At 48.8% G+C, this 23151-nt stretch overlaps 10 protein-coding genes across 10 annotated transcripts; 5 read left to right on the top strand and 5 right to left on the bottom strand.

The window, feature by feature from the left end:
- Positions 1-1078: 1078 nt before the first annotated feature.
- Positions 1079-2428, bottom strand: ASPWEDRAFT_175841 (uncharacterized protein; the record flags this gene model as incomplete). The annotated part of the gene is made up of 1 exon (XM_040831423.1): positions 1079-2428. The coding sequence occupies one exon, from the start codon at positions 2426-2428 to the stop codon at positions 1079-1081; it is 1350 nt and encodes a 449-aa protein (XP_040686237.1).
- Positions 2429-3816: 1388 nt separating this feature from the next.
- Positions 3817-4940, bottom strand: ASPWEDRAFT_670084 (uncharacterized protein). Its single transcript, XM_040838876.1, has one exon. The coding sequence runs from the start codon at positions 4544-4546 to the stop codon at positions 3950-3952; it is 597 nt and encodes a 198-aa protein (XP_040686238.1). The 5' UTR covers positions 4547-4940; the 3' UTR covers positions 3817-3949.
- Positions 4941-5360: 420 nt separating this feature from the next.
- On the top strand, positions 5361-9446 carry ASPWEDRAFT_116759 (Pfs domain protein; the record flags this gene model as incomplete). Its single annotated transcript, XM_040828682.1, has 4 exons — positions 5361-5659; positions 5709-6367; positions 6415-7056; positions 7102-9446. 4 exons carry the CDS (start codon positions 5361-5363, stop codon positions 9444-9446), a joined length of 3945 nt encoding a protein of 1314 aa, XP_040686239.1.
- Positions 9447-9750: 304 nt separating this feature from the next.
- Positions 9751-11671, bottom strand: ASPWEDRAFT_162187 (uncharacterized protein). The gene is made up of 3 exons (XM_040829822.1): positions 11256-11671; positions 10667-11194; positions 9751-10598 (listed from the first exon to the last, which is right to left on the bottom strand). Exons 1-3 carry the CDS (start codon positions 11558-11560, stop codon positions 9815-9817), a joined length of 1617 nt encoding a protein of 538 aa, XP_040686240.1. The 5' UTR covers positions 11561-11671; the 3' UTR covers positions 9751-9814.
- Positions 11672-12626: 955 nt separating this feature from the next.
- ASPWEDRAFT_175844 (uncharacterized protein) lies at positions 12627-13149 on the top strand (the record flags this gene model as incomplete). The annotated part of the gene is made up of 2 exons (XM_040831424.1): positions 12627-12639; positions 12686-13149. 2 exons carry the CDS (start codon positions 12627-12629, stop codon positions 13147-13149), a joined length of 477 nt encoding a protein of 158 aa, XP_040686241.1.
- Positions 13150-13587: 438 nt separating this feature from the next.
- Positions 13588-15745, top strand: ASPWEDRAFT_175845 (uncharacterized protein; the record flags this gene model as incomplete). The annotated part of the gene is made up of 2 exons (XM_040831425.1): positions 13588-15464; positions 15544-15745. The coding sequence occupies 2 exons, from the start codon at positions 13588-13590 to the stop codon at positions 15743-15745; spliced, it is 2079 nt and encodes a 692-aa protein (XP_040686242.1).
- Positions 15746-15813: 68 nt separating this feature from the next.
- ASPWEDRAFT_175846 (putative C6 transcription factor) lies at positions 15814-17957 on the bottom strand (the record flags this gene model as incomplete). The annotated part of the gene is made up of 3 exons (XM_040831426.1): positions 15814-16085; positions 16132-17732; positions 17785-17957. The coding sequence occupies 3 exons, from the start codon at positions 17955-17957 to the stop codon at positions 15814-15816; spliced, it is 2046 nt and encodes a 681-aa protein (XP_040686243.1).
- A 698-nt stretch (positions 17958-18655) lies between these two features.
- Positions 18656-19466, top strand: ASPWEDRAFT_62177 (SDR family NAD(P)-dependent oxidoreductase; the record flags this gene model as incomplete). Its single annotated transcript, XM_040838619.1, has 2 exons — positions 18656-18748; positions 18792-19466. 2 exons carry the CDS (start codon positions 18656-18658, stop codon positions 19464-19466), a joined length of 768 nt encoding a protein of 255 aa, XP_040686244.1.
- Positions 19467-19846: 380 nt separating this feature from the next.
- ASPWEDRAFT_175848 (NAD(P)-dependent alcohol dehydrogenase) lies at positions 19847-21016 on the bottom strand (the record flags this gene model as incomplete). Its single annotated transcript, XM_040831427.1, has 3 exons — positions 19847-20122; positions 20173-20702; positions 20749-21016. The coding sequence occupies 3 exons, from the start codon at positions 21014-21016 to the stop codon at positions 19847-19849; spliced, it is 1074 nt and encodes a 357-aa protein (XP_040686245.1).
- A 443-nt stretch (positions 21017-21459) lies between these two features.
- Positions 21460-22638, top strand: ASPWEDRAFT_31457 (NAD(P)-dependent alcohol dehydrogenase; the record flags this gene model as incomplete). Its single annotated transcript, XM_040833549.1, has 3 exons — positions 21460-21480; positions 21528-21656; positions 21703-22638. The coding sequence occupies 3 exons, from the start codon at positions 21460-21462 to the stop codon at positions 22636-22638; spliced, it is 1086 nt and encodes a 361-aa protein (XP_040686246.1).
- Positions 22639-23151: the final 513 nt, after the last annotated feature.

A 23151-nucleotide genomic window follows, 5' to 3' on the forward strand; every position in this document is an offset into this window, starting at 1 on the left:
AGCTCCATCGTTCTCTGCCAGAGTCATCAATCAGGTTAACCCAGCCCCGAAGGCACCTTTCGAGGATTCAATAGGACGGAGGTATAGCCAGGACGATTCCAAGAACAAATTGCCTGGGAAGTATCACAAGGACTATTATCCTTATGATGATGGTTACTAAGATATCGCATGCGAAATTGGCCTTGGGCAGATTTCTTTTCCGCAAAAGGGACAGGTATCCCTTGTGCTTATGCTCAACACTTATCTGTAGTCGTTAAAAGTTGATAGATGGCTATCAGCTATGAGAACGAGGATTTAAACTTTTTTTGTTGATTTGTAGAGTATTCGGGTGGCGATTCGTAGTAAATTGCAATTCATTGTATCCCTGCTACGGAGAACATGTTTTAAATAGACGGCTCGATTCAATGCTTCATACGTGCCATACGTTAATGGCATTGCGGCAGCTTCCACAAAACCCATACTGATAAGTCAGGTACAAGTTGAAACTCAGCATGACTCCCTTATCAAGTCGTGGGTCTGACATAAAAAACTTTATCGCCAGGCTTGAAAATGGTGCATTCTGGCCCAACATCTAACACTGTGCCTGCTTCACCACAGCCGGTAATATGGAATGAAGGGCGAATTCATAATAGTCTGTCTATCTTCAGCATAAGTAATAGGGAAGAATACCTGGAGCATCATCGTATGTTCCACTTATGATCTTGGTGTCGATCAGATGACTGAACAAGCTTCGACCCTATATTGTCAGTATCAACCGATATGGATATAAAAGGAGCGTACTTGATGAGAAGTTCTCTTCCCTGGGGACTCCGTGGTTTCGATACCTGGCGGGATACCAGATTCGATATGGGTCCATGTTTCTAAACACCAATAGCTCGCATTGCTTGATACTTGTTTATACTAAACTTATAAGAAATAATTGCATCATTGAGTAAATTTGGTGTTGATGGATTGTTTGAATATGGACTCAGAGCTGATGTCCGAGGAAGTAATAATGACAACATTTGCTTTTATCAAGGTAAATCAACGAATCGCTATGCGCTGTAAAACTATACACAAGAAAATAATAACAGAGAAACTAGAAAAGCCTCACAAAAGCCGCATTGGCATCTTTCGGATCCATAGCGCGTACTCGCTCTGCCTCATACCGCTTAAGCTCGAGATAATGTCTGACAATCTTACTTTCCATCATGCCCTGGAGATCCTCGACTCTCCCCTCTAATGCATCAAGTGACTCGTCGATTGTTCGTGGAAGCTTTTCTGCGGTGTCCAAGGCAGCAGCGTGCTCATCGAGAGCCGTATCCGGCCAGATCAGCGGCTCATCATTCTCATAGCCCAGCAGACCTGCGCCGCAGATGGCAGCCAGCGCGATGTACATGTTTGCCGATGCATCAACGCATCTGATCTCCCAGTGCCCGGGGTTCATTCGTCGGATGGGGGCTCTGCGTTGGTGAGTGCCCCATGCCACGGCGTCGCCTCCACAGCATGGTTTCAAGCGAGGATAAGAGACTTGGTAGGGGAGAGTAAATGCGCACAATCCAGGGAGTCGCTTGAGAATACCGGCAAGAAATTGCTCTTCCTTGATGGGTGGGTTGATGGAGACGTGTGTGTGTTGGCCTGTTCCTTGTCCTTCTTTGGCGAATGTCACCGGCGACATGTTGGCGATTAGTCCTTGTCGGGCAAAGACCCGCTTGAGGGTATCGTGGACGAAGACGAGCTGGTCGACTGCCTGCAGTGGTGGGAGGGGTCCGAGGGTGATTTCGTACTGTCCAACGGTTTCCTCGGTGTGAATCTCCTGGATCACCACGCCAGCGTCTAACAGCTCCTGTGCAGCTTCTTCGATGTGCTTGAAGACAGGATCATTCAGTCCATCAATAGCATACCGGCCAAATCCAGCACTGGCGGGGACGACATTTCCACTCTCGTCGATCTTGACGATCTCGAATTCCACTTCGAATCCAACCAAGAAATCCACACCATGTTTTTCAGACGCCTTTCGGGTGACAGTTTCTAGTGCCCCTCGCGGACACATGTTGTAGCTTGGAATCGGATCGTCAGGCGAACTGGCCAAAACACCACACATCACCGTCGCATACGAAGGACCGGGCGCGTTCTCATTGATGATTTTCAACGACGACCAATCTGCCACCAGCAAAAGGATAGCACGGGGATCGCGCCATGGGGCGAAATCATTATCGACGATGCAGTGAAGAGCAGAGGGGGCTAGGCGGATGTTTTTCTCAGTGGTTGCCAGCTGCAGCGCATACTGAATGGGGCAGATACGGCCTCTGAGAACGCCAGATGAGTCCTGCCATTGGAAGCGGATGAAGCGAGTCTGGGGTTTGTGTTGTTGAAGGTCCTGCAGCGCTTTCAATGCGGTGTTGGTGGCGTTGGTGCCAGAGAAGAGGGAAACAGCGGATTCAAACATTGCGAGATAGATGATGGAAGAGAAGATCGAGCAAGGGAAAAAATCTGCGCGGGTACGCGGCCTATATAGCTAGAGATGGAGACTAGCTAGTCGCTCAAAGAACAGGTTATACGATTTAGCACAGATAGTTATCGGCCGATCAATGGACACGAGCTGCATGGAATGGCATACAATGGCCAGGTGGACGGGAACCGGACCATCTCAGCCGCACTTGCATTGTGTGTTTGGCTGTCCCCAGATTATCGAGAAAGTACAGGCGATTTGATGCTTTGGAGATGCAATATGATCCAGAGGGGCAGCTGCAAAGGCAATCTGATGTGTCGCTGTAAAACTCGATTCCAGTCCACTGGTTCGATCATCACCAGTGTCTATTGGCGAATAGCGGCAGATGTGGGGATCCAGTGTGTTCAGCTGAGGCTGGAAGTGGAAGTGCCAGATGAAGATCGACCAAGTCAGCCAAAAATCAGATTCAGCTCTCTCGGCTGAACTGTGGAGCGGAAATAGCCAAAGTCGGCCCAACAGTGGGGATCTACTCCACCTCGGGCCATGATCTGTAGCTGAAGACAGCTGAACTCGACTCGAGTGACTCTACAGCTGTGATTGGCATGGAAATAATATCATCCTGACGGTATTTTGGATTTTCATGATAATCAAGTAAAGAAGTGTCAGATTAACCTTATAAATGATCGACGTTGTTTAGGAGAGTGGTGTGGTTATCGTATAATTCAACACGGAAATATATATATCTGATATGAAAATCAACCACACTGACAAAACAGGAGACGACCAGACTGAGCGAATAACGAAATAGTTTCAACCCTGCCTTTTCTTGCTATCTTGTCCTCTGTGCGACTAGACCTGCAGGCTGGCGCTTACAGCGCTACAGGGATTGGCCATATCAGTTCCAAGACGACTGGAAAAACCCGTAAATAGCAGTCATTTATGCCTAATTAGTGAGATTTGGTTTTTCTGCTATCAGCTGATAACACAGCCATTGACTCAGCCTTGTCTGACAATCCGTTTGTTCTTTGTCCATCCCCATTTCTTTCATTCTCTTTCTCCATACTCGACCAACAAAGGCCTTTCGGTCGTATTGGAGGGATAATGTCAACCTTTAGTGATAGGCCGATATTGCCTCCGCTCAAGGTCGATGCACCATTTCCATCAAAGCCGCCGAGGGAGAAAGGCGATGAGTCTCGTTTAAATCCACCATCCCAAGCCAGGTTTACGTGGCAGGCAAATTTGGAAGGTTGAATCCATCCGTCTCAGGTAGATAGAAACGCTGCTAAATGATCGGCTTCAGCATATTGCCGGCAAAACAACATACAGCCCCCGGAATATAAATTCAAATATGAGAACAACTGTAAGAAAAAAAAATATTTGGAGTTCGACGTTGATTTGGTTGGTGAGGCAATCTATCTCTACAATGAGTATTGCCATCCAACGAGGTTTATACCCACGCTGATTCGGACAATTTTTACGCACAGATGGAAAAGTGTGCTGGACTTGTGTCGTCCACGTTCACGATGAAAAGATCCCCGTACAAAGATGGTACAATTTGGATTCTATCGAGCAAGCCAAAGAAGATGCCGCGAATGTGGCCTGGATCAAGTTAGACGGAAACAAGTTTCCTACTGGACGCTTGGAGCTCCAGCCTCTCAACCCGGCCATTTTACAGTCCCAGAGGGAAGACAAATCGGCGCACCATCTGGCCAAAGACCTTTCCTTTCTCAACCGAGAGATCGGAAAGATCAACCAGCTCCCCAGATATCGATGCGAGCACTGCGACCTTGAGTTTGGGGAGCAGCAGGAGTTGGATAGCCACGTCAGCAACCACTCGTTCAGGTACCAGTGCCTGCATTGCAGGTCTCCGTTTACAAACTCGTATGATTTTGAAGACCACATCAAGACCCATAGCCGGGATTCCCATGCCTCCAGGGATGACTTGCCAGATCTAGAGTTTACAAAACCCCATTTCAGACACAGCGGAGAGAGTGACAATGATGGGTCATTTGTTTCGGCGTTTTCGTCCCCTGGCGCCCGTGTCGACGTCCCCGTCAAAGTGAAAGATAGTTGGGAGGAGACCCACACAAGGCAGAAAAATGAAAAGTACGACATACATCCAGCCCATGAGATTGTTGGGTCGGTGGACAGTATTGATCCATCAGAGCATCCGTTCGAGGCCTTGAGAAGCACTGCCAGGGCAGAGACACGTTCTGCAGCGCTGCTACCCAAAGAATCCAAAAATGCTCCTCCTACAGTCAAATATCGCTGTGTTGCTTGTTTTCCTGGCAACAAAAGAACGTATTCAAGCCGTGCCTCCTTTACATGGCATGTGTATCACAGACATGCGCCTCGATTGAGGTATCACTGCCTTATCCCAGAATGCCCCTGGGTTACAAACAGAAGGGATAGAATCCATGAGCACCTTCGGTCCAGGCACAAATATTTTGATACCCTGACACCCGCCATCCTGAATGGCCTCAAAAGGCTATTACCAGCGCCGCGAGAGTGTACACTTTGCGCAGAACCGGTCAAGTCGTGGGACGAATATCTTAGATGTATGTGTAATCACTGTCAAGTTTTAGAAGGCGATGATAGGACAAATATGATCCGTGGTGTCGGGGAGAATGTCCCTGGCAGTCAAGCCCTTTCTCAAGATAGCTATGAGGGAAATGGTCCATTCGAAGTCGTTGAAAGAGACGACAGCTGCCTGGAAGCACAATACGATGCCCAATCTGATACCATGAAAGGGACCAAAAAGGCCTCTGGGGATATTGGGGGTCCACAGATACTTACAAACGACTCACCTTCGTCTCGAGTCGAGGCATTAACTGATTCCGGCTATGGCTCGTATGGATGTGGGAGGTCGACAGCTGAAATACCAATAACCTACAATCGTCTTGATGGGATCGAGGAGTCGGCTGCAGAAATGTCGATTCATGATTCCTTGCCTGGGAATGCAAGAAGAAAAAGCACCGTGTGCCTGGACGACAGCCGAACTGTATACTCGGCGAGTACCGTGGCCGACACTACAAAAAAAGGCTATGTTTCTGTATTGGCAGAGAATCTTTGCGAGGCCATCAGCCTTTGCCAGCCCAGCAACGATATGCTAGAGCGAATATATGAGCTTCTCCCCGAGCTGCTCAAAGTCTTTGCTTTGAGTGTCGGCAATCAATCGTCAAACCAGATACATCGGGATGTGATGGTTTTTATCCACAAGTATAGAATGTAAGTGTAGATTCAACTCGGCACACTGCATCATACTCACGAGCTTTAGGGATATCGCTACAAGTTGCAGACACCTAATTTCGGATGAGAATCCTAGAAGCCAAGGAAGAAATAGCCCTGATGAAATGTCGCTGGCAGATAAGATGGAATTGTGGGAAAGGAACATTGATGGCATTGATATGTTGGATCAAGGATCGCCGCCAGCCCTTTCAGAAGCAGACAATGGTTTTGATGAGGAGATAGACAACATGACTACTGACGATGCACCTGAAATCGAACCGAATCTTCCTGGAATTCAGGCATACAAGGATCTGATCCAATCTTCCCCAGCCTATACCAAAATGGTATCGGATCTACGTCGAGAGTGTCTCCTGGTTCCTGCCGAGCCGAACGCAATGGAGAATATACACAATGCTATTCTTAGGATGTTGCCTATTTGCCCAAAGGTCAGCAGAAGACAACAAACTGAGACATTTCAAATGACGATCAAAGTGGACTGGAGTCCGTTGCTTTTTCTCCGAGAACAGGAATACTCTGACCCTCCAGATATTGCGATTGGGAAGGTCATCGCATTGACGGGATCGAGTTCAATCGCACAGGCAACTACATGCGCCGATTATCTGACGCAGACCTGGCCATCGATTGGGGATGGTATTCTGGAGTTGATTCAGAATGCGTTGAAGAACAATCAGAGAGGCATATCGTCAGGTATTCGACCGAATATCCGCAGTAGTATTTCATGCTAACAGGAACAGTGACCTTAACCGACAAAACTCGGGTCAGCGCTTGGATGGATGGAGCCGAGCACGGGCCCAGATGCCCCCTTGTGGTCGTTGTAATTGGAATTGCCAGCTTGATTGCTGAAGTCGGAGAGGTTCTGGCATGGCTTGGGTCTGCTCTAAGGTCTTCTCCATATGAACGTGGAGTAGCCTTTACCAGGCCATTCGTGGACGATGGGATTCATCTTCCACATAGACCAGAGCACTGGTGCATAATCCGCTTTGAAACAAGCCGGGACAGTACCACAGTGTCTGCCAATGGCCAATGCTGGCACTACCTGTTCCGGAATCCAGTGGTTGCTGAAGGCTATCCAATTCCACGAAGAGCACATAACAGACCTGGAATCGACATATCGCTACAGATGATGGCTGAGCTTGCTGAAACGTCTTGTGTCAATCCATTTCATGGGCGTCCGTTTATCAAGGGGTTTTCGACACTACTAGTCCCGACGGAATACAGCGAGAACACAGTCATGTGGCATCTACTCTTCAACGACAACGGTAATCGAATATCATATCTAGACGGAATGAAGTTTGCCAAAGTTAATATGCCCCTCTCAGGGCTGCAGAACGTCCGACATATCCTTGGATGGTGTTCAGAAATGAGGTTTTACGCAGGTACGACCAGCCTCCCAGTCTGGAAATATTTTGCTAACTTAACAGGCGCACACGGTGCATCGTATGACATCAAGAACTCAAGACTACCCAAAGCTTCCGGAGACTCTCCCTTTTCAAACACCTCCCTCTCAATGGGGCGGATCATCACGGACGATATCACCTTCAGCATCGGTCGCAAAGACATTCCAGTCCATCTCTCACGCAATGGCTACGTGAGTAAGCTCAAGTGGATCTCAAAAAAGTTTGTCCTACTCTGGGATGAGGGAGATAAACGTGGCTGGTTAGTCAATGGAACGAGTGCACTATTGCACCTCGTCCGTACATCACTTGAACTAGATAGGATGAACGAATTTGCCTGTGTGTCTCAATTCGTTCCAGCAAAACTGAAAGGGGCGAATCTATACCAACCAAGATCCTCAACGAAGATTCTACTGAATGACAGCAATCTTAAGCTGGAGATGTACCCAGAAGGAGATGGCTTTATACGATTCCAGGACCAAGTAACAAAGTTCTATGATTTGATGGAAAAGATGATCGACCATCAACTTGATGCCATGGACCACATCTCCATTCGCGACGTTTCCAGATCGCAGCTCGAGGGCTGGGACTTTCACGATCTCGCAACCGAGCGTGACCCGGTCTGGCCTCGCATGGCCAATTTGGATTCTACCGGAAGGTCCTGGGTGGATTTTGTCAGGTCTATACGCGCCGTTACTTTATTTGGTCGGGGTTTTGGCGATATTATCCGGCCAGTCAATAACTGCTCTCAGTGGTCCAGATTACCAACTGGGCAGTCGTATCTCGCTGTTTCTCATGCGGATATCCAAGAAATCATCCAAGCTGGTCATGGCGACCCCTACTCTACGCCAGTGAAATTGACTGACAACATCATCTGGCACATTCCAGAACAGTCATCCGAGCACTGCAGGTGCAGTAAGGGGAAAGCACACTCCGACATCGTTCAAGTGCTTTTGCCATCGAGTATGCAGGACCAGCTGGCCGACAAAAGCTTCACATACAATGAGGATACTAACGGCGCGTTTGTATTCGGGTATAGCTCAGTCCATACATGGTACTGGGATGAACTAGGAGACCCGTCAATGGACCCCATTGAAGTTCGCTCTGCACCGGTGTCCAAAGCAAGTAGCATCTCCGTATCTCACGACAGTGGTATTGGGAAAAGTTTGGGATCACCGACATCGAAAGACGGAGAAAGCTCGACAGAATCAAGTTTCAACCCATCTGCCAGTGAGAGATATTTCAAGTCACCAGGAAAACCTCTCCGATCTATCTCATTCTCACGGAATGATTCATACCAGTACAAACCAAGTACATCTGGAAAGATATATGATGTTGGTATTCTTTGTGCACTCCATAGAGAGCTCAAGGCAGTCCGAATGCTGCTTGACAGCGAGCACATGGATGATTGTGTGCCAAAGGTGGATCCGAATTCATACGTCTTTGGAGCCATGAGCGGACACAATATTGTTGCTACCTGTCTCCCAGATGGTGAATATGGTACCAGCCCTGCTGCCTACGTTGCTTCAAACATGAAGCGCAGTTTTCCCGATATCAAGTTCTGCCTGATGGTGGGAATTGGCGGCGGAGTTCCATCTGCAAAGAATGACATTCGATTGGGAGATGTCGTTGTGAGTAAACCGATTGGAAGTGGTGTTGGTGTTTTGCCATATGATATGCAGAAGACACTGGAAGGGGGGATGGTAGAGATGAATGGATATCTCCATCCTCCTCCACGACATTTGAGATCGACATTGAGTGAGATGCAGTCGGACCCGAGGCTTTCCAAGACTGCATTGAAGGAATACCTTCAAGAGATTGGAGAATATGACGAGACATACGGCCATCCCGGACCTCATACAGACATACTATACGCAGCAGACTACTCTCACCCTGCAGCGAAGGGAACGTGCAGTGACTGCGATGTCTCAAGGATGGTATATAGACACCAGAGATCGTCTGACCAGCCCGTCATCCACTACGGCACAATAGCATCGGGTAATCAAGTGATGAAGGACGCAATTACACGCGACAAATGGGGCAGAGACTACGAGGTCTTATGTTTCGAAATGGAAGCTGCTGGGCTGATGAATATCTTTCCATCGTTGATTATCCGCGGCATCTGTGACTACTGTGACTCGCATAAGAACAAGAAATGGCAAAACTACGCTGCCGCCACTGCGGCTGCCTTTGCTAAACTCCTTCTTTCTCGTGTTCGATCAGAACCGGAGATGGGGGACCAGGCTACCACAGTTGATACGAGGCTTGACAGTCGAAAGAGGCCATTGGGGGAGTCATCGGTGGAGAATGTTGCCAAACAACAACGGATTTATAAGCCTTTATCAAGGGCAGAGTCATGGACCAACATGTAACAATATAGATAGATTGATGAATATGAGAAGACTTAACAATGTCCTTAATGCCATTCGCAGCAAACCTCATTCTGCGCGCTTTGACAGCATCAGCCCAGGATATCCAACTAGCTTCAGTCTCTTCCCAGCCAATGCATCCATCCGTAATGCTTAACCCGTATCTGAGAGCATCCTAGCCTTCTGGTGTAATTGGCTGGCTTCCTATAGGAATGTGTAATCCTTGTACTATTACACTACAAGGACCGAGCCAATCCAGGTTATTCTCAAAAACCAAGTTGAAAGTTACGATACAGTTACAGATAATCAAGATAGAAAGGCTCTATTCTACATGCAAGTTCTAGCTAGTCTAGCAATAATTGAGTTATCATCTAATCCAACTTTTGACCGACCTTGCCAATCTTCCTCAGGCCCCAGATACTTATCCCCAGACTAAAACCCGTCAAAGCAACACAGAACCAGAACGCAGCGTGATATCCAACCAGTAAGGCTTGGGGGTCCTTCTTGTCTGCATATTTCGAGTTGCGCGTTACTTCATTTGCCACCAGAACAGTCAGCGCCACACCGACACTCTTCCCTGTCTGCGATATCGTGTTGAATACACCACCGGCCACGCCTTGTGTCTTGGTCGGGAACATGGAGGTAATCAGCAGATTGGACACGGTGAAGACGCCATCAGCCCCAATCGGGTTCAGGAAGTTGGCGATGAATGCACACGCCCAGTAGGACCACTCCGGCTTAGCCACTGCCATGAGTATCGATGCAATCGTACATGGGATCGTGGTCATGATGACAATCCAATCAGCTCTCACGCGGTGCACAATCAGGCCCACCACGACGTTGGTCAGCGCGCCTGCAATGGGCGCTGGGAGAAAACGAACAGCAGCGCCCAGGGGGCTGATGCCCTGCACTTCCTGAAAGAAGAAATTCTGGTACTGTTCGAAGGCGTTGAAGCCAGCCCAGATGCAGAACACATTGATGCATATGCACGAGAAAACTTTATGCCTCCACAGTGAGTTTGGGATCAAGGCCGGTCGATTCAGTCGTTCCTGACGGCCAACCCAGAACACGAAAGTTACCATCAAGACGAATGAGAGGACTAGAAGGACGATATTCTGTGGCAGTTTAATGTCCCCTGGACCGCCGGTGATGACACTGTTCTTATTGTTAGCGACGGTATAATGCAAATGCATGTCAATAAACCGAGAAGGATAGAAACATACGCAAGAATGTAAGATAGCAATGCAAGGGAAGCACTCGCGAGAATCACCCCAATCCAGTCGATATCGTGCTTGAGACGCTGCCACACCTCTTGCGAAGACTGGTGGGCTTGTTTCGGCAGCTGCCAGGCTGTTACAATGAGCATCACAAAGTTCGATATAGCCGCAATGTAGAATCCCCAGTCCCAGCCAATCGTCCCGGTGATAATCCCACCTAGCACCAATCCTATACCGAACCCGATCGGCTGTGCGCCGCCCATGGAAGCAAAAGCGATATTACGCGGCTTGCCTGGGGGAAAGACTTGGTTGATTAAGCTGACGGCTGACGGTAGACAAAACGAGGAAGCGACTCCAGAAAACGCACGGAATACGATCATCTGGGCCCCAGTCTGGGATAGACCACATGCGAGTGTAAATACGCATTGAAGGAAGCAGCCAACAAGGAAGGTCAGACGGCTTCCCACGACATCCGAGATCGAGCCGCATATCAAAAGCGTGCATCCACACGTCAGCGAGAAGACGGTGACGGGCCTGTGCAGATCATTTGTTATTATCTTGTTTCATCCAATCGCAGTATTAAATCAGTAAATACCATAGTTCTAGACTAGGAGGCAAATCCAAATCGACGGTGATGGTTGGGATGGCCATCGTCACCACGCCAGCGAGGAATGTGGAAATCCCAGTGCTGTATGTGATGCATGTAATGACGATGGCCGTGCCCCTCTTGGACAACCCCGTTGGTTCTCCTTCCGAGGAACTGGTTCCATGGACATATTGAGGGTCATTTGCGCAATGCGTCTCGCTGGGGGCCTCGGACACAACTGGGGGTGTGTCTGCTGGCACAGGAGCCAGCCCAAGTGAATGGGCTGATTTATGGTGGTCCACGTTTTGATGCATGATGGGCGTGTGTGGAAGACCTGGACTCGACCAGGAAGATATAATGTGCTAACGCGGAAATAAACCGCGACAATGAAGTCTGTTTGTAATTTGGATAAGCTGGATTATTCATCTATTGACTCATGCATCAGTTGTAAGCACACTTCCTTATCAATCACCACTTGGGATGCCTAGCTTTGCAGTCCGCCAATCAACGGCTATGTCAGCCGTGCAGAGTTTTCACCTCTTCAATGAACTATCATATCGATTGGTTCCGTACGTAGCCATACCAAAAAAATATATATATAGTCAAAAATATATTAATCAATAATGAGGCCAAAAAGGCTACGCACGCACCCTATTGACCTTAGAATTCTACTCAACATATATATCTTGTACATGCCCGCGGAGCACCAGAGCTCCAGAGTAATGAATTCACTTTCCCTATTTCCAAGAAAAGTTTGATCTGTTTTAATGGCCGGGGATGGATGTCGAATTTGAGTATCTCATACTCTCAGGCATCAAAATCACGCTACACGACTACTCGAGTAACAAGTATATGCATCTTTCCTGCATGCAGAAGCTGTTCCAGCTGGCTAAAATAGGTCCACCCACCAGTCTCTTCAGTTTTGAAGTCCTAGCAGCGAATGCATACGCTAGTGAATCCAAGTCGCATCAAATGGTGGCTGGATATCCCGGGTAGTTGCAGTTTAGGTAGAAGGCGTATGGCTGTGCTTACGAGGCTTGGTCATGATAGTTATATACTAGTGCTTGCAGGATGGTCTTGACTACTGGCGTTTCGATCCTCATGGATATGAACAGAGTGCAGTTGATAATGGATTGATTCAATATCTGCATAGTTTTAAGTATAATGCCTCATCACAGCCATAATCTGATATAAGATACCACTTACGGTAACTAAATATCATCATCCTGTCCGTGATCATCATTCCCTCATGCATCCGTCCTCTGCCTGTTGGCTGGTTATGCGCCGGGCCGTTTGACAAGCCTCCTTGGCTTTATTATATCCGTTCGTCGTTCCCATCTTCAACTTGAAATTATTCAATCAGATAACCTAAATACAGCAATGATTCTAACAGGTATTTAACTCTGTCTACTATTTCCCGCCTTATACTGACCCAATAGACCTTCTCCGTGTCGAGCCTCTTGATGCACTTGGCCCTCTCGACATCTTCAACAGCCTCTCGTGGATGAACAGCACCGATATTTCTCTTATCAATGCATCTCTAGACCCAGTCAATACTCGATCCACGCGAGCGATTGCAGCAAATGCCACCGGCCAGTCCATCGTGCCGACACACACCTTTTCTACAGCTCCTGCCTTGGATGTGCTTATCGTTCCAGGTGGACTTGGTATGCGAGAATCTACTCCGGCGGTCGAACAAGCCATAGACTTTGTCCGAGATACATATCCTACGGTCAAGTACCTCATTACCGTGTGTACTGGAGCTGGTGTTGCGGCCCAGGCGGGCGTTCTGGATGGGAAACGAGCGACGACGAATAAAAAGGCATGGAACGAGATTAGTGCGATGAGTGATGCTGTGAAATGGGTTCCTCATGCGAGATGGGTGGTGGACGGGAATATCTGAACTTCGTCGGGGGTGACGGCGGGCATGGATGTGACGCTGCCGGGGTGAGCCATACATACGGCGATGAGGTTGCGAAGGGCATCGCGAACACGCTCGAGTATGAACGGCACACCAATGCATCGTGGGATCCTTTTGCAGAGCTGTATGGGTTGAAATGAACAGGATGGAGTATACTATACTATTTTGTCATTTTCAAACAGAAAAAAATAAGACAGCCTAGTCTATTGCTATGATCAACAACAAAATTACCCAGTTAGACTAAACAGATCGCAGGATTGACAACACGGCTGAAGCAATGAACGATTTGATTGGCCAATATTCCAGACCTGAATTTTTGTTGCTGCACTGTCACGTTGCTTCCACAGCCTTGTCGAGGGGTTCTGTAGCATCCCATTTAATCCCCTGGCAGTCTGGAGGAAAGTGACAGAGCCAGCCACCATGGAGACTGCGGAGATTCCTCTGATGACCCAAGAGGAGCAGAAGAAAGGCAGCGATGAAGACGGATCCGAAAACCGAGGCTGGATGCTTCGAGCATGGCGATTCACCATTGCCAGTGGTGCAATGACGGGGGCGATCGTGTTGCTGGCGAATATCATCACGCTGGCTGTCATATACGGGAGGTTTGATGTCGCTGACCACAGCATCACCTTTTTTACTGGCAGCTGCAAAACAGCCAGCACGGTCACCACTGTCGCCCATGTCATCATCAACATCCTCAGCACCATTCTTCTCGCCGCGAGCAACTTTAGCATGCAGTGTCTGGCTTCACCGACGCGAAAGGAAGTGAACCAGGCTCATTCCAACCGTCGCTGGCTGAGCATTGGGACTCCAAACATTCGCAACATTGTTTTCGTGTCCAAATCCAAGGCACTGCTATGGCTCATCCTCGCTGCCAGCTCCTTTCCACTGCACACGGTCTGGAACTCGACCGTCTTTGAAACAAGGTCAACGAATGATTATCTCATCACTGCCGCCACAGAGGATTTCTTCAATGGTACGGAGTGGAAATATGCAGCAGCCCTCTACGGATCTTCTATGACCCACACGGAATGGGGAATGGCTAGCGATATAATCAGCCATTTACAGCATGAAGCGATCAGCAGTCGATCCGGAAACAGCTCGACTGGATTGGAACGGCTTGACGTGGACGATTGCATCAAAGCATATGCCCAGGATGAGCTATCCGATCGGCGTCATCTACTACTTGTCATCGATGGCCATCAGTATGACACCAATGGGACAGTGCTGGGAATGCACAATAGCACATACTCGGTCGATGGAGATCCCCTATTTGCTTGGATGTGTGACAAATATGCTCTAATAGGGTACGATTATATCTGGAAGTGTGTTCATAATCTCCCGGGCAAGAAGTGGACTCTGGGCGATACGACTTTCAATAGTTATCCGGGCACTCCGTTGAATGATGCGCCAATTCAATACTGCTACTCAGAGACAACGCCTGAAAAGTGCAAAGCCAGCATTGTCCCTCTCTTTCTCATCGTGGTGATTATCTGCAACGTCATTAAAATCCTCTGCTTTTTATTCACCCTGCGAATCACCAAGGCTGATCCACCGCTGTGCACCACTGGTGATGCTATTCAGTCCTTTCTCCAAAAGCCAGATCCTCACACCAAAGGTCGGTGCCTGGTCTCCAAACAGGATTATGAAAGCTATATATCTCGATCGGATGAGTGGCAATCGCGAGCATCCAACATCGGTGACCTCTGGGACGGAGGCCGGTGGCGATGGAACGAAGCCATCCACCTATTCCAGTGGCTGTTTTATACTGCTTGTCTAAGCGCCGTCATCATCGCCGGTGGAGTTCTCTACGACCCCGGCAGGAAAGGCGTGAAGGGATCCGGCATTGTGGCACTAGGCATTGGCCAGCCTCGTGCAAGCTTTCGTGCCACAGAGAATGGAGTGTCAGGTCTCCTCACTGGTTTCATTGAGGCCAACGTGCCACAGCTGATAGTCTCCTACATCTACCTAGCCCTCAACAACATGATGACAACTATGCTGGCAATGGCTGAATGGTGCGTTCAGTGCGGAGGTAAACGGCAAAGGCAAAGGTCTCCGTGTGTCGTCACCAGTCCCGAATACCGAGCAGGTGTCGACGTATACCCTGTCGGTGCCACTGAAATGGGGTATCCCGACAGCCATATTCGTCACAATTCTGCATTGGCTGGTGTCTCAGACGACTTTCTTCGCGGTTATAGAGGTATATACATTGATCCCTCATGCTACCAGCGCGTCTGCATCAATATCCGATATCTTCTTCTCGCCACTTGGAATGGCCATTTCTGTCTCGCTCGGTGGTGCGTCCATCTTTATTATTGTGGGCATCTCCATATTCAAGAAATTTCCCGGTTCAATCCCACTGGCAGGGTGCTGTAGTGCCAGTCTCGCTGCAGCTTGCCAGCCTTCTCCTGGTACTGAAACAACGACCGATGGACAGGAATTTGCGAAAGATCTGCCCTACAAAACACTCAAATGGGGTGTAGTTGATGCCTCAGTGGATATCGATTCTGACATCGGCCATGCCACGTTTGATGCGGAGAATCCTACTCCTTTGAGGGTGGGCAAGTTATATGCATGATGTTAAATCTAGTATCATTTAATTTAATAAGGGGTATAGAACAAAAAACACACAGAAGTATTACGGCCCTAACCCGGCATCCACGAACTATTCTGCGGTCGTTCCTCCGAACTGTCAAAGAAGTTCTGTATCATCAAACCACCGGCTGCATCTAGGAACTCTGCATTGAATGATCCCTGGGGATATCCCGCAAAGCTATCTGCCAGTCCCATGGACAGGAGGTTGTAATTTGCTTGGTCGTTGTCATTGTGCGATGGAGTCCATAGGGCACGGAATGGGGCTGGGATTTGTGTTGGAGAATAGGGGCCAGCATCAGGGAGTCCGAGTCCGTGGCCGTGTTCTGAATCGATTAGCATTTGTGTATATGAGAAATGCAATGAACATACCAAGTATTTTCTGTAGCACATCTCTCGCTCGTAAAGCCATGTCGTGGGAAGGCCCTAAACTTCCCAAACAGTCCACAGCACGCTGAATATGACACTTCCACGACGCAGCAAGAGCATGTCCTGGCTCGTAGATATAGCAGGTAGCCTGGACAAAACTGGCAGTAAGCAGCCAGCACGTTGCATACCATGTTAGTCCCCGTCTTCGATTATCCGTCGACTCGAGGAAGCCGCAGATTGACGTTACGCATTCGTCTGCTGCGGCAAGACAAGATGCGATCGGACCAGCGGTTGTTGCTAGCTCAGCCTTGAGTGCAATGTTCTGGAATAGAAAAGGGCGGTTGATGACAATCCGCAGATGGAATGATCTCCACAGTAGAACTCGGCGTGGAATATCAAACCGTGGCTCCAGATCCACATCTGGGTTGAAATGAGGTGGCAGGTCGTGGCACCATGATGTGATCCGTTGTTCTAAGTCATGAGCTTTTTCGTATGTTGGTAGATGATGGGTCAGTAGTTCGACCTGCACTGCATTGGCGATCTTGGCCAGTTTGACTTGCGCGATGAGACAAGAAGTGATTGTCGGTCCTGATCTGCCTTCAGGCAGTTCATCCATATCAACAGCCAAATCATGATCGTCGAGACTGGCTGGTAGTCGAACGTTGACTCCTACCAATGAGACAGCTGGGCGCCCAAGAATCAACTGCATTCCGGAAACAAAAACAAACAATGTCCACCATACGCGCCGTCGAATCTCCATGGTAAACGGAGAGGTACTGGGCATGCCGAATTCACGATGTAGACCAATCGCCAGTGCCATGCTGAAGCCAATTCCGATGAGGATAAAACCTGCGTTGGGCTTATTCCGTTTCTGCAAGTAGTTGGCCATCAGCACAATAGCTTGAACGTAGCTGAGTGATCCTTTTTCCAGCACATCCATGGCCAAATGCTTTCGTGCCTCTTTGAAATAGGGAACATCTGCCTTTGTTCCGTTGGAGTCACCAACGAATGCCCCGATCGCAAGGACGATGTTGTATAGTAGTGGCCACGAACCATCCCGGGGTTTAGCCAATGCACCTGATACTCGAGCACGGAATGTGCCTTCGTGGAGAATAGGATAGCTCGGATGATAGAACATGAAATAGTCATCGAGATACTGGGATATGTCTTCTCTTTTCTTTTGCAAGCCAGACTCGGACACATCATCGTCATCCAGCGAAGATGCCGGATTGAAACTGCTCAACGGAAGATAGAGAGGAAGTGATTGAAGAAACTTCAATGCGGCAACACCAGACTGAGGCCCTGTATAGCCGGCCTTGTGCGGGTCGACGGTGAGAAACCCCATACCGTCCGTGGTGTTGTCAAAATCTTGCGATTCGTCAAACTCGTAGTCTTCGGCATTGCTGTGTTCGGCAAAGCTGGTAGGCGGCTGCTCAGTGGAATGAGTCACGTCATTGTGCAGTTTGTCTTTCTTTTGAACAGCTGGTATAGAGCCATTCTGTTGGCGGACTGTTCGAAGCGCTTCTTGCAGATCAACAGAAGGGAGATAGGCAGCCCACGCCCGCTCCATGTCGTGTTTCCAACGTTCACATTCTTGCAGGCGCCTAGACACGTGAGCAAGACATATACAATGGACCAGTCGTGCAGATCAAGTACCTTTGGAGCGTCGATAGCCGCTGGGACGGCGAGGAATAGTGGCACGGTTTGACGTCTCGCACACAATTGGAGCAGTTTTGGTCGCCGGAGCAGCGGATCTTACGACGCTTGCACTCATCACACGCAAAGGACTTGCGGAGAATGTGCCGTGACCGAGGACTTGCTATCTCCATACTGAATTGGCTGGCTGCCAGGAGAAAAAGGGGGACTGCGTGAGGGGAGGAGAATAGTGGAAGCATCTCAGAATCTTCGAGTCGCGGGGGTGGCAATAGAGCGCCAAGAACTGCGGGGTCTACAAGAGTTTTAACTGACAGTTATTTGGCAATGGATGTTATTTCTATAAATTATAAAGATATAGACGATGATATCTCTAGTGTTAGTGAAATAATTGAATGTTGTGTGGTGTTGTTGGTAGTCTCAGGTCGATGTCTTATGTCCTGTTATTCCACGGCCGTCAATGTTAAGGTGCATCGACGAAGTAGACGGGAAGATACATCTGTAGTGTCTTATATTGTATATTTCAATCTTTTCAGCAGGCAGGTTTATATATGATATCTACGACAGTCTGGATAACTCCGAAACACAGCTGGAATCTCCAGAATGATACACCTGGCCATGTAACCAACAGCAGACCATAAGAATGGAGATGGACGCGAGGATTCCATCGAGGGGCGCTCGGAGATGCTCAGAGTTGCAATTTCCACGCCCGGAGATAGCCCCGACGGCGATAGATCCGGTGGCGTTTGTGCGGTGGAGCCGTCAAGCATGCGTGTTGTGCACTTTATGCATGCATAATTATGCACGATGATATATTAACGGCCATGGTCAAGAGCAGTATCACAATCAAATATACATCAACTACACAATCAAAATGTCGCTGACCGGAAAAGTTGCCATTGTCACTGGAGGAGCCAGGGGTATCGGAGCAGGAATTGTTCGCAGCCTGAGCAAGGAGGGCGCAAAGGTGAGATCAGCCACTCGTTAATATATCTCTGCTGACAGTATAGATCGCCTTCAACTATGTATCTCCCTCCTCTCGAGACGCAGCGGATAACCTAGTCCAGGAGCTGCAGAATGACGGCAAAGAAGCTGTTGCCATCAAGGCCGACATGACCGACATGGCAGCCCCGAATGCAATCATCCAAGCGACTTTGGCTGCCTTCAAGACCGATCAAATCGATATCCTAGTAAACAATGCTGGAGCTGGAGATAACAGACCCTTGGAGGAGGTTACTCTAGAAGGATACAATCAGTTGATGGACGTCAACGTCCGGGCTGTCGTCTTCATGACGCAGGCAATCCTGCCATATATCCCTCGCGGAGGACGCATTGTGAATCTATCATCCATCTCTGCCCGGGGAGGATACGCCACACAGTCTGTCTACGCAGCCACCAAAGCCGCCGTCGAGGGTCTTACGAGAGTCTGGGGAACTGAGCTGGGACACAAGTACGGCATCACGGTCAACGCAGTCAATCCAGGCCCAGTGGACACGGATATGTATCAAGCAGCCGGACCGGTGCATCTGGCTCGTATGGAGGAGCAGAACAAGAAGGTTCCTGCCGGACAGCGATGTGGAACAGTGCAGGATATCGGGGATATCATCACTTTTCTGGCAGAGGAGAGATCGCGATGGGTGACGGGAGATGTGATTTGTGCAAATGGAGGGATGCTATATACTTGATGTGATAGAGTATAAATCAATTTATAGACTGCCTTTGACCTCATATTCATTCTTCTGTTGTCAATCATGAGCTTTCATTAAAGTTAGTGCCAAGTATGAAATATAACATCTCGAGATGAACTCCTTGACTTAAACATCCGAGTCTAGTGTTTATTCAATGTCGCTAGCGCACTTCAGATATTATAGAAACATACTAGGAGCATCACAAGGATCTAAATGGATTGAAATTTATTTCTGTCCAGACTAATCCAGTCTGTCCGTTCAGCATTATAGTCTTCGAATTGATAATTGACATGATTGTTCCTTATTATATATTGAAGCAGAGAGAGAAAGGTATCCGTCTAGTCTATAAATCTTCCATTCTATTCATATTCGTCTATCTAATCATCCAGAATCTGCACCTTAATCGCTCTGGCACTGGGGTTGCTGGCTGTGGCGAACGCCTCGACTCCGTCTTCGAGATTGTATCTGTGAGAAACCAGCGGCTTCAGGTCGATCATGCCAGCGCCAACCAGGCTGATGGCCTTGGGGTAGATGTCGTGATACCGGTATTGGAATCGCAGGTCGATCTCCTTGGCCGACATGTGCATAAAGGGGATGTTCTGGAAGTCTTTTCCAACGCCAATCACAAACACCATTCCTCCAAATCGTGTTGCCTAGACATGTTAGAATGGATAGAATCATAGTAAAAGAGCCGCTGACTTACGTAGATGCCAGCGTGCACACTGCTCTCCACGCCGGTACATTCGAGCACCAGCTTGGCCTCTTGTCCGAGTTCTTTGATGATGCGGCCTCCCAGATCCTGGGCACTCTCCTTCTGCACCAGGACAGGTCGAACACGAGGAACGAGCTCCTTGGCCTTGGCCAGCCGGTTCTCGTCGATATCAGTGATCACAATGGGCTCAGCACCGGCGGCGTTGGCGGCCAATAGAGTGACCAGACCAATGGGACCAGCACCACAGATAACGAGGGGATCGGCCAGCCGCAGTCCAGATCGATCGATACCAGCCAAAGCAACCGACAGAGGCTCCAAGAGAGATCCCTCTTCGTAGGAGATGTTGTCGGGAATGCGATGCAACCAAGCTTCCGGGTGGGCATGGTATCTACGCAGTGTTCCGTGATGGGGGGGAGTCGAGAAGAAGACAACATCTGGGCAGGCGTGATATCTGCCAGCGCGACAGAAGTAACACGTTGGCTTGGAACATGGGACACCGCACTCCATGGCCACACGGTCGCCTTTGATGCGTCAGTATAGCATCTTAGAAAGACATCGAAGACATACCAGGCTTGAAACGAGTGACTGCCTCTCCGACCTGCAGGACAATGCCAGAACTCTCATGGCCCAGTCCATTGTCGCCGGTGACAATCATCGGGCCAATGTGGCCATGTTTCCAGAAATGCACATCGGAGCCACAGATGCCAGTGGCACGAACATGTACCAGACACTCATCCGCTGCGAGTTTGGGGATCTCGCACTCTACCAGACGCAGGTCATTGGCAGGGCTGGTATGGATGGCAAAGTTCTGGGGCTTTCGTTCAATCACGTCCATTTTGAAGTTTGTTGGTTGTATTGCTCTATATCGGTGTAATGAGGATATATATAGACACCAAGATCACATTGCCACATCTCTGAAGAATAGCCATGGAATTACCACCGATTGCCATATCGACACAGAGAATGCCCTACTGCATGAGTTGCTGATCTGGTCGAGACACTCTGTACAGAACACCGTCGGGGATAACGCCGACGGCGAACTCTCCATCTCCGCATCACAACACAACATCCCCACGTTTCCCCAGAACAGAAGATATTCATGACAATCGGAACCGACGATGAAATGAATCCGGCGGAACCGAGAATATCTCAGATTGAGGCCGCCGGAACCGTACCGGAACCGTGTTGGATGCAGTATCATGTTTGGCATTTATCATCCCAAGGTTGACAACTTGACGTATGAAAATAGTCACCAACGAATTACATCAGAGATTCAGAATGCCTGCCCAAGAAAAAAAGGTGTGATACTATCTTTCTATCTTTGACGATATGCTAACAGACATCAGGACGTCAACCATGCACTTGTATTGCATCCCGGTGGTGCATTCAACTACCAGGAACGCGACATTCCGGTGATTCAGTCTGATCGCGATGTCATCGTTCGAGTCATTGCAACCGGCCTTTGCGGGTCAGATGTAAGTCTGTTCAATATGTATCTGGATTAAAACTAACAACGATCAGGTCCACTACTGGCAACATGGCAAACTGGGTCGATATGTAGTCGAAAAACCCATAATCCTGGGCCATGAATCTTCTGGAGTCATCGTCAGCTGTGGAAGCAACGTGGATGGCCTCAAGGTTGGCGACTGCGTTGCCCTTGAGCCTGGCATCTCGTGCAACACATGCCGGCACTGTCGCAGCGGCCGTTATAACCTCTGCACCGACATGCGTTTTGCTGCCACACCTCCGTATGATGGGACACTGTCGACATACTATCGTGTCCCTGCTGAATGCTGCTACAAACTGCCACCGCATATTTCTCCCCGAGATGGCGCGCTGGTAGAGCCTCTCAGTGTGGCCGTTCATGCTTGTCGCCTGGCAGGAGATATGCAGGACAAGTCGGTGGTGGTCTTCGGTGCTGGTCCAGTTGGTTTATTGTGCTGTGCTGTCGCCTCCGCCTTTGGTGCTTCGACAGTCGTTGCAGTGGATGTGGTTACAAGCCGGCTGGAGTCTGCGAGTATGTATGGAGCCACACATACGTACGAGATGGGATCCGATAAAAAGAACGCAGAGGAACTGCTGGCAATGGCTGGGCTGGACAGAGGAGCAGAGATCGTCCTAGATGCTTCAGGGGCCGAGCCGTGCTTGAATTGCGGCATTGACATTCTTCTTCCTGGTGGAACATTCGTCCAGGTGGGATTGGGAAAGCCAAACGTGTCATTTCCCGTTGGTCAAGTGTGCGATAAAGAGGCTGTGTTCAAAGGAAGTTTCCGATATGGACCGGGAGACTACAAACTGGCCATTGGACTGCTGAATTCACGACGAGTGAAGTTGGAGGGACTGGTGACGCACGAATATTCATTCTGGAAAGCCCAAGATGCGTTTCAAAATGTGGTCAATCGAAACGGGATCAAGAGTGTCATTTACGGACCGGGTACGGATGGAGATTTGCTATAGTATATATTACCTCGACTATAGAAGAACAATAAAGCATTCAGTACGTTCAAAGCAGATCCATCATTATAGGATTTCTTGAAATGGCCTAGTAAATGCTATAATAGAAGTTAATTGACCCTCCAGTCGAATTACTGCAGACTCACGATGGCAACCATCGCCGCTTGGTCCGGTCAAGAATGTTGCCATGCGCTGGCTGTCGCCTGTCAGTCAATGGAGACCGACACATCCTTCAGAGGGTCAGTTTTCCACTGGAGGGCTGTTTTCAAGAGACGCTTTGAACTTCAGGTACATCAAGCGAGTGCGAGGGGCACTATCTGTGGGGTTTGAGTCTTGGTAATTGATGTGATAGTGGCTCAGCCGATCTACTGCAGCGTTTGATAATGAGTAGACGCTGAGAGACAGTGGCATGTGACCTGTCAGCTAAAAACTGCTGTAACCTCCTTTTCATTCGCCTTCAGGTCATGTCGGAGAATAGTAAGATAGCCAAGGCAAATGCAAATATTTCTACCCCAC

The sequence above is a fragment of the Aspergillus wentii genome, assembly GCF_001890725.1.
Source record: "Aspergillus wentii DTO 134E9 unplaced genomic scaffold ASPWEscaffold_7, whole genome shotgun sequence".
In the NCBI taxonomy this organism is placed as follows: Eukaryota; Fungi; Ascomycota; class Eurotiomycetes; order Eurotiales; family Aspergillaceae; genus Aspergillus; species Aspergillus wentii.

Bases quoted from the DNA above. Each gene is read 5' to 3' on its own strand.
- ASPWEDRAFT_670084 (XM_040838876.1), bottom strand. From the start codon at position 4,546: ATGTCGTACTTTTCATTTTTCTGCCTTGTGTGGGTCTCCTCCCAACTA.
- ASPWEDRAFT_162187 (XM_040829822.1), bottom strand. From the start codon at position 11,560: ATGCATCAAAACGTGGACCACCATAAATCAGCCCATTCACTTGGGCTG. The intron at 11,195-11,255 runs GTATTTACTGAT...TGATCTGCACAG, and splicing joins CCTCCTAGTCTAGAACTATG to GCCCGTCACCGTCTTCTCGC. The intron at 10,599-10,666 runs GTATGTTTCTAT...CAATAAGAACAG, and splicing joins TTGCTATCTTACATTCTTGC to TGTCATCACCGGCGGTCCAG.